At 41.8% G+C, this 9225-nt stretch overlaps 1 protein-coding gene across 2 annotated transcripts in view; it reads right to left on the bottom strand.

Moving 5' to 3' along the window:
* Positions 1-3300: 3300 nt before the first annotated feature.
* LOC124615543 (UDP-glucosyltransferase 2-like) overlaps positions 3301-9225 on the bottom strand; it is an 87581-nt gene continuing 81656 nt past the window's right edge. For both annotated transcript variants that reach the window (XM_047143514.1, XM_047143515.1), the window contains exons 6-7: positions 8902-9124; positions 3301-3773 (exon numbers count right to left, since the gene is read on the bottom strand). In XM_047143514.1, coding sequence (XP_046999470.1) covers positions 3485-3773; positions 8902-9124 — 512 coding nt within the window. In that variant the 3' untranslated portion in view covers positions 3301-3484. The remainder of the gene's footprint in view (positions 3774-8901; positions 9125-9225) is intronic.

Genomic DNA, 9225 nt, shown 5'->3' with positions numbered 1-9225 from the left:
GCATCAAACCAGTCTCAGGACTGAAGACCAGTACAACAAACCCCGGTTTTACACGTTTGTTTCGTCAACCCTGAGTATCTGCATTGATTCGCAGCTACGTTTCCCGTTCCATCAACGTCCATCTCTTTCTCACCTAGTCCAACATTTTTACGAGCGATGAGATCGTTGTGATGTCCAAGAGATCTGAAAATATTTCCATTTACTTTCAGTCCACATTCGCAATTATACATTTGTAGAAAACACGAAACGCAACAAAATTTGCAGTTATCCTAAGAAAGCTCTTTTATTTTTATTCCAATCGCCATGTAGTCAATTACAATGTATGACGACCATTTTGAAGTTCTACAAAGTAGTAAGAAATATCACAATCCAAACAATCTTTCAGCGACATATAAATGTGATACGGTCAGAAAGTAACAAGCCAAAAAGGCTCGTCGTTTTATGTAAGAATGTGAGTATGAAATACAAACTATTCGAACTGTCATGTTGACTTTGTACAACACTTTAACAGACGAAGGTGCAGCGACGACAGATATGCGTGCAGACAAGCGCCAGTTGACGTCGCTGGCTCGAAGAGATTGAACGCCTCTGTCTTATTATTTTCTAGGCCTTCAAGTTAATCATCATAAACCGAAATTTATTACCTCGTGTAAAATAATATGGTCAGTACTTGGAATAAATGTAAAAAGTCCGTACATACGACCCCGCGCCGCACGACACCGCATCTGGATAACGCCACTGGCAGAAGACGACTCGCCTGCCGCTCAACGTGATATGCTTATAAACAACGAACTTTGCAAGCCACCAAGTTACTGCAAGAAAATAGTGCAAAATTCACTTCTATGTGAGAGTGTCTGTACAAGAAAATGAAGTGTATTTTTCTTTTTCAATGTTAGATGGATTTTGTATACTTATTCAACTCTTCCTTTTACTTGATATTTATTTTTAATGTAGTAAAATGCGACAAATAAACCCGTTAAAATGTTGAATACTACTTTGTGATTGCCTACAAGAGAAAGCGACTAAAAAAGATCAAGAAAATAGTAATGAACATGCTTATGATGTAAATACTTAATTTTCTGCATGTTGTAGCTCCTAATTTCGTGGTTTTGGGAAACTTATCGGGGTACTACGAAGCCGTTTCGGCACTACAATAAAGTGCAGCACAAAATCTAAAAAAAAAAAAAAAAATTGTGGTCGTTGTTCCTTCTATTCATATAACAAAGGAATAGCGACCTCTTAGCTGTGACACTTGCCACAAACCAGCGAAAGGCCCTTGCAGTGTGCACTGCAGTGTCATGTCCATTCCACATATCGGATACAAATTGTGAAGTTGCCCTTGAAATGCGTATACAGATTCCAAGGTACATCTGAATGGACCTGTCTGCATTAGCTTTGTAATGACACTCCAAAAATGCATAGCTCTTATGGGTAAACTTAACCCCGTGCTGAAGGCGAGTGATGTGTGAGGTAATGTATGTTGACGACAAAAATACTGTTCTGAACAACCTAAACAAAGATGCGGTTATTTGTGTGCGGTCGTGGATTGAAAATAAATAGAAAAAAATATAGCACGGCAGCTGATGAACTAAATGCCGGACATTTGCCACGCCGGACATTTGCCACACTTGCCCCTTCGCCAGGTAGCGATCCCTCAGGTAAGGGACGCCCTTCCTCGTACTACTTCTGTCCGCTTTCAAACCGACGTCTCCACATCTTACTCGATACAACCAGTACGTAAGGGACCTTCTTCTTCAACATCTTGGCCACATTCAGAGCTTATTTTCCGAAATAGAAATATTTATAACTTTTGGGAAACGAAAGCAATACCGACCATTATGTCAGTATTTAATTAATTCTGCCAAGTATAAATATAGACCCCTCCGTCTGTACGGTAGCTTTCTTTCACGCTTACTGATTTGGATAAAAACAGTCCATCGCCATGAGAGCAACAAGAAAGGAACGATGTAATGAGAATGCGAATGTACACTAATCATTTCTTTTTGATCACTGCATTTGTGCTTACTTTAATTACTACAACTGTATGCCCAAAAGACAATAAGGAAAGTAGAAATAGGTATGTGAATGTTTGAAAAGAAGAACGACATACTCCAGATTAATTTACTCTCTAAAATGCGATATCCCTTGCGGCGAAACATTAGTTTGTAAAGTGTAGCTGGACAATGTTCAAAACATGACTGAAAATACGTTCACTAAATAGAGATAAGATCATCTATGATTGACATGTCATCTAAAGTCGACATACAGTTTTAAAATGTTAGAGATAAGGAAATGAAGTAATACAGAATGTTGTTCTACATTGTTTAGCTCTGATGTTTACAGGGTCACAGAAAAAGCATCCTAGGTTTTGGAGGGAAAAGCCGTAATTGTAATGACCCGCACTACAACAGAAACAAAAATCACAAATTAAAGAAAAATAATGTAATGTGTGTTCCAGCTCACAAGCGACATTGAAGCAGACAGTTCCTGTGACTTAGTATGGGCAGAGGTTATATTCGATAACCAGAATAAATTAATAACTGGCTCCTTCTACCGACCCCCGGTCTCAGATGAAACAGTTGCTGAACAGTTCAAAGAACACTTGAGTCTCATCACAAATAGGTACCCCACTCATGCAATTATAGCTGGCAGTGACTTCAATCTACCTTCCATATGTTGACAAAAATTTTCAGATCCTATTGTATATAGAAAAAAAACTTCCGTAATTGTTCTAAATGCTTTTTTAAAAAATTATTTTGAACAATTAGTTCACGAGGCCATTCAAATTGTAAATGGTTACGAAAACACACTTGACCTCTTAGCCACAAATAATCCTGAGCATCACGACGGATACAGGGATTAGTGAACACACAGTCGTAGCGAGGCTCATTTCCGTAACAAAGAAGTTCACCAAAACTAAACGCGAACTATGTCTATTTATAAAAGCAACTAAAAATTCGGTTGACGTCTTTCTAAGAGACAGTCTCCAATCCTTCCAAACTATGTAAGTGAAGACCATATGTGGCTTAAGTTCAAAGAAATGTATAAACAGCACTCGAGAGATTCATACCAAATAAATTAATAAGAGACGGAACTGACCCCCATTGTACACAAAACACGACAGAAAGCTGATGCAAGAGCACCGAAAAAGGCAAGTATAATTTAGACGAACGCGAAATCTCCAAGATTGGCGAAGTTTTACTGAGGCTCGAAATTTGGTGCGGATTTCAATACGAGATGCATTTAATAGTTTCCACAACGAAACACTCTCTATAAATGTGGCAGAAAATCCAAAGAGGTTCTGGTTCTAAGTAAAGTGAAACAGCGGAAAGGCTCAGTAAGCCATGAGGAGGAGGAGGAGGAGGAGGAGGCAAGGGACCCAACCCTTCGGAGCAGGTAAAATCGTGGCAAATGTCCGCACACCGGTGAACTAGTCTTCTGCTCCTCACGGTACGTGACGTCTTGGAGCCAGCTGTGCAGTTCCTCACGACGCTTTCGCCTTGCGCGGGCCCCTCGTGGGCGGCAGCGCCAGAGAGATCAGCTTTCTGCAGAGGACCCAGAGCACGGCCAGCGCAGTGGCGGCGGCCAGGGCGACGAAGGCGACGACGTCCAGCAGCAGGTACTGGTACCAGGACAGGTCCAGCGCGGCAGACCGCATGTGCGGCGCCCCCTGGTGCCGGGCCACGTACTCCACCCAGTACGCCGCCTCCTCCAGCGGCGGCCGGGGGCGGTCCCGGAACAGTGCAGACAGCTGCTTGGCCCGCGTCCAGTACCTGAGACACCCAACGACAACAACTCCAGCTTACTCCCGTGATAAGTTCATACGAGAGGCGCCTGCTAAGTTAATACGAAAACCAGGAAAGGAATCTTTTCGAAGGTTTTGTTTCTCAGAGTACAAGAAGAGAAGAAGTGGGAGAACAGGACCGTTCAGGAGAGAAGACGAGAGCAAAGGAGAGTAGAGGAGGAACTCAGAATAAAGGAGAGGAGTATAGAGTTGAGAAGACGAGGATACAGGAGAGAAAGACAGACTAAAGTAGTGGAGAGGACAGGAGATGAGACGAGATGAGTTTAGAAAAGGAGAACAGTGGTGAGTACGAATGGGTAGAGGAGAAGAGTATGGAGCAGAGGAGATGAGGACTGAATAGAAGAGAGGAAGATACATTAGAGGGGAGAAGATTAGAAGGAACTGGAGGAGAGGAGTGGAAACTAGAGGATAGGAGAGGAGGATAAAAGAAGAGTAGAGGACAGAAGGGTAGAGCACACAGGGGAAAGGAGTTCTGTATGCAGTAGAAGAGAGGAGGATAGTGTAGAAGAGAGAAGAGTAAGGTAGAGGAGAGGAGAAGGGGTAAAGGAGACTAGAGGAGTTGAAACTAGAGCAAAAGAGCATAGAGGAGAGGAGGATGGAGCAGAGGAAAGGAAATGAGAGGAGAAGACAGGAGACTGCAAAAGGACATAACGAAGGAGAGAAGGATGGAGTGAAGAAGAAAGAAAAGGAGACTAGGAGAGAGGAGAAGAAACAAAAGGAGAGGAAAATAGGGGAGGGCAAAGGAGATGATGATGTTTGGTTGTGAGGTACTCAACTGCGTGTTCATCAGTGCCCATAAAAGGTCTCAATTTTTACATAGCCCAATTTTTACGCTATCCAGTCTTGCCATTGTCACGAATGATGATGATGATGATGATGATGATGGCAACACAAATACCCAGTCCCCAGGTAAAAAAAAAAAACCCCAACCCGACCGGGAATCAAACCCAGGATCCCACGATGCAGAGGCAGCAATGCTAGCCAAGGGAACAGGAATACAGAGGGGAGGAAGATACAGTAAAGGAGAGGAGGAGGAGAAGATAGTAGATGAGTCTAGAGGTAAGGTGTTGAAACTAGAACAGAGCAGAACAGAGGAAAGGAGGATGGAGAAGAGGAGAGGAGAGAGGAGGGTAGAGGAGAGCTGAGGAGGAGAGAGTAGAGCAGATTATAGTACAAATAAAGGACTGAGGAGACAAACGAACAGTAGAGGAGAGGAGAATAGAGTAGATGAGAGACCGGTAAAGGAGAAGAGGAGAGGAGGAAGAGGGCAGGAGAAGAGAGGATAAACTAGGAGAGGACGATAGAGGAGGAGAGAATAGAGGAGCGAAGAGGAGAGGAGATTCTAGAAACACTTTTGTTTTCCTCTCTAATGTTTGGACTGACGAAGCAGCTACTTGACGTAATGAAATTCGCTGCCTAGCATTTATTGTTTGATGTATGGGAGAGAAAGAAACCGTTACGTAGTAAATAAGGCCAGCACGAACAATAAGTCATTAACTCAACGTTTTTCTCTGCCAAATGGTCAATTGTTTTATTTGCTGTGTGACAGCAGACATTGCTATAATGAAGAATGATGAGACGTTTTAGATTTTTTTTATGATCTTATCGATGATTTTTTTTAAAAAAAAGAAGCGATCATTTTGTTGCAAGGACCTCGCAAATGAACCACTTTTGTTGGTTTCGTTTCGTCTTGGAACATTCAAACAATTGAATACAGATTCATTCATGGCACATACGAATAAAGCTAGGTTTCATCTGCTGTTACAATGTTGCGTAAGTATTTAACATATAGTCGGTCGTTCGATTAATGATTGTATTTTTCCTTTACGTCAAGCGTTGATAAATATTGAATATAATGTCGTGTAGAAAATACCCCTTACATCTAACATTAATGATTCAGAGCATATTCGAAAACACTTTATTTGTGTTAGACCTAGCCGCAAAACGTACAGACTCAGTGTCAATGAATAAAGGAGAAAGACAATTACGTAACTGATCACCCAACGTATTTAATATCAACATTGACGATGGTATTTGTAGCTGAATTTTTGAGGTAAACACATACAGCTCAGTCATTTCTTGGTATTAAAAAGACATTTTTAAGCTGACGGCCTTACACTGATTTAAAGGAATTCAAATGGCCTGCAGATGGCTATTGAGAAATGAATGAAATATTTTATGAACATCTGAAAATTTCCGGTGCAAGCAACTACAACCATGGTTTTTACAAGTAAAAGACTACACTTGTCGCTGACAACACATTAATTGTGAATCATTAATGTAAGGCAGAAACGGGACATTCGAGGACGTCAGCCTGTTTTTGAAGTACATAGTGCTGATCTCCATCAGTAAGCTTTGCGCAAAAGCAGCAAAAAAATTGTACGTATTTAGTTTGTTTTACGTTAATGTTGTTGTTATGTCTATGTAATAACGTGCTAACATCGATCCTCACAAAATCCAAGCGAGACGTACACAATCACTGAAGGAAGGACTGTTGTGGATTTGTAAGTTCTATCTTCGGAGCTGCATGGAATGTGATTTACAAGATCGCGTTCTGTAAGAACACGTCTTAGGTTTGTCTTTACGCATTCGTTTTATTGCACCTGGTCTATTTTTGGCGATCTGTGGGTGTCAGTCGTTTGCTCATTTTCAGCTTATTGTGAAAAACCATCAAGCGTTATGTGTTGGCTGCTTATTATCTTGTGCAACTGTGGCGACGGTGACTTACGTTTTCCTCATAGTTGTTCGCAGTTACTGGTTGTTATTCCCTTCCAGTTTGGTCTCCGTGCAGCTCCTACCTTCACTGGGTTACTACTGCGTAAAGGCAAACGTTCATCTTGACGTTTCGATGTTTTCGGAAAATCGGACACAGTACACATAGCGCTGAAGGGAATCCAAAAGTGCTAAACCATATTTAACGCAAAACATATTTATGCAGCTACATGTACTTTTATGTATGTAATTCATAAACGACAAGTGGTGGGCGCATAAAATTAAATAATTCGCACGTAAATTGAAAGCATTATACAGTTTTCATGGGGCCTTTTCGTCTGAATGAAGCACATCTGGTACAAAATACCCGAAAATTTTCAGCTGCGAACCAAGGAAACTAGGGTACTAGCTATGGGAACACTGTGTACTATCTCGGGCCTTGGCAGGAAGCGCTATACATTCCTTTGCACGTGAGCTTGGACATACACGTGCGTCTTTGCAAACATCATTCTTACAGACAAAATCTTTGGAGATAATTATTGACTAAACTGTTGGACAAGCAAATGAAAACTGGGAAAGAAGTTTTTCTCTGAAATTTGTCTGTACTTTGTCAACACAACGTATCCGCACGCATCGGCAAGTCATTGTGTATGGTTGTATTTTGTAAAAGACTATCTCAGTTATATGCGCTAAGAATAAGACACGACCTTATGGCTATATTTGAAATAAACCTTAGTTCAATTGTCAGTCGAAATGAAACGGCCATAAGAAACGCACGTTGTTGGACGAAAGAGCAGTTACGAAGTCATAGAGTCAGTATTGCCTCACATTTTCCTATATTTCTCCCCAAACTGATCTTACACTATGGTTGCTTCCACCAGTTTTTCCATTCTTCTGTAAATAATTCGTGTCAGTGTTTTGCAACCCTGACTTATTAAACTGATGATCTGGCAGTGTTCACACCTGTCAGCATCTTCCTTCTGTGAAACTGGAGTTATTACATTCTTCTTGAAGTCTGAGCATACTTTGCGTGTCTCATTTATCTTGCATATCAGGTGGAATAATTTTGTCATGGCTTTCTCTCTTAGTAATACTGAGGAAATGTCATCTACTCCAGGGGATCTTGTTTACATTTAGGTCTGTCAGTGCTCTGTGAACTTAGTATTGATATGGTCCATTATTCTCTTTAGCTGCAAACCCCAGAAGGCAGTGGTCAGACACATATTGAACACGCTGTAAACAGACAGATATTTATATATCAGTTGTACTCACTTACAGTGTTGAATGCTTTGTCCAACAGGAAATAACATACTTACACTTTTCTGTCTCTGGAATGCTGCCATCAGTCCCTGTAGAGTTAACCCGAACTCCACGAAGAAAAATTTGAGACTGTTGAGGGATATTTTTTGAGCCTTTTGTTATAAGGGAACTGTGGTCTGTGGTGGCCAATATATACTTTGTGTATGGGGTCACTGAATCCAATGGAAGAGATGATGGTATTCTGTGCTGTGCCTTCAGCAATGCCAAACACATCATAGAGAGAGAGAGAGAGAGAGAGAGAGAGAGAGAGAGAGAGAGAGACAAGATTCCATGAAGGGCTCATTTAGTTGTTGTGAGAGCACTGCAGAGCTGCTGCACAATCTCTTGTGGCAGACACTACAAGAGAGGTGTTGCGCACAATGAAGAAGTTTACTAATGAAATTTTGAGAGACTACCTTATGGGAAGAGTCTGACAGTATATCACTTCCTGCCACATACATCTAATGAAATAACCACAATGAAAAAATTTGAGAAATTAGAGCAAATATAAAAGTTTACCGACAATAATTCTTCCCATGTGCCATTCACGAACAGAACAGGAAAAAAGGGTGGCAGTCAATGGTACCAGAAGTACCCTCCGCCATACACTGTCGGGTGGCTTGCGGAGTATTGATGTATATGTAGATGAACAAGTGCTCACAGCTCTTCAGGTATGCACTTTAAAATCCATGTTTACTGGACTTTTTTCCTTGTTTTGGTCTACCCCATCACCTCTCAAAATATGGAAAGCAAAGAGCATGCAGTAGAACAAATTTACTTCCCAACACCGAAGCTAAAGAAGGCCTCATAGCTCTTAAGATATGCATTTTAGAGCCCATGGTATTACTCACACATTGCAATGCAGAGAACCCCGAAAAGAAAAAAAGTCAAGCAGCTCGTTACCTATAATAATATAATTATCATTTATATATATCATGGCCTTAATTAGATTTGTTTCTGAGAAAATACCTTCGCAACACTGAAAAATCTGTAATGTGGAATAAGCAAGTAACATGGTAGGATCTGGTTTCTCATAGGCGTCAACATATAGATGCAAAACTACTGTGGTGACTGTGGTGACTCACTCAGATCCTGGGGCGGTGAGCTTCCGCAGGGCGTCGACGACCTGGTCAGTGGTGATGTGGTTGATGTCGAGCTGGACGGCGACGCCGTGGCGCACCATGTTGGGCACATTGAGCTTCTGGTCGGCGAACAGCGGGATTCCCAGCACCGGCACGCCGCAGTGCACCGCCTCCAGCGTCCCCATGAGGCCGCCGTGGGAGATGAACGCCCGAACCTTGGGGTGGCCTGAGAGGGCAGAACAGCGTCCACTTCAGTCACGCAGAACACGTCTAGCTGCTGTTTGCCCCCTTGCAAGAATCAGGTTGTAAAAACTTTCTCATTCACAC

The sequence above is a fragment of the Schistocerca americana genome, chromosome 5, assembly GCF_021461395.2.
Source record: "Schistocerca americana isolate TAMUIC-IGC-003095 chromosome 5, iqSchAmer2.1, whole genome shotgun sequence".
Lineage (NCBI taxonomy): Eukaryota > Metazoa > Arthropoda > Insecta > Orthoptera > Acrididae > Schistocerca > Schistocerca americana.
Note: the sequence above shows the minus strand (reverse complement) of the source record. Positions and strands in the feature narration are given on the sequence as shown.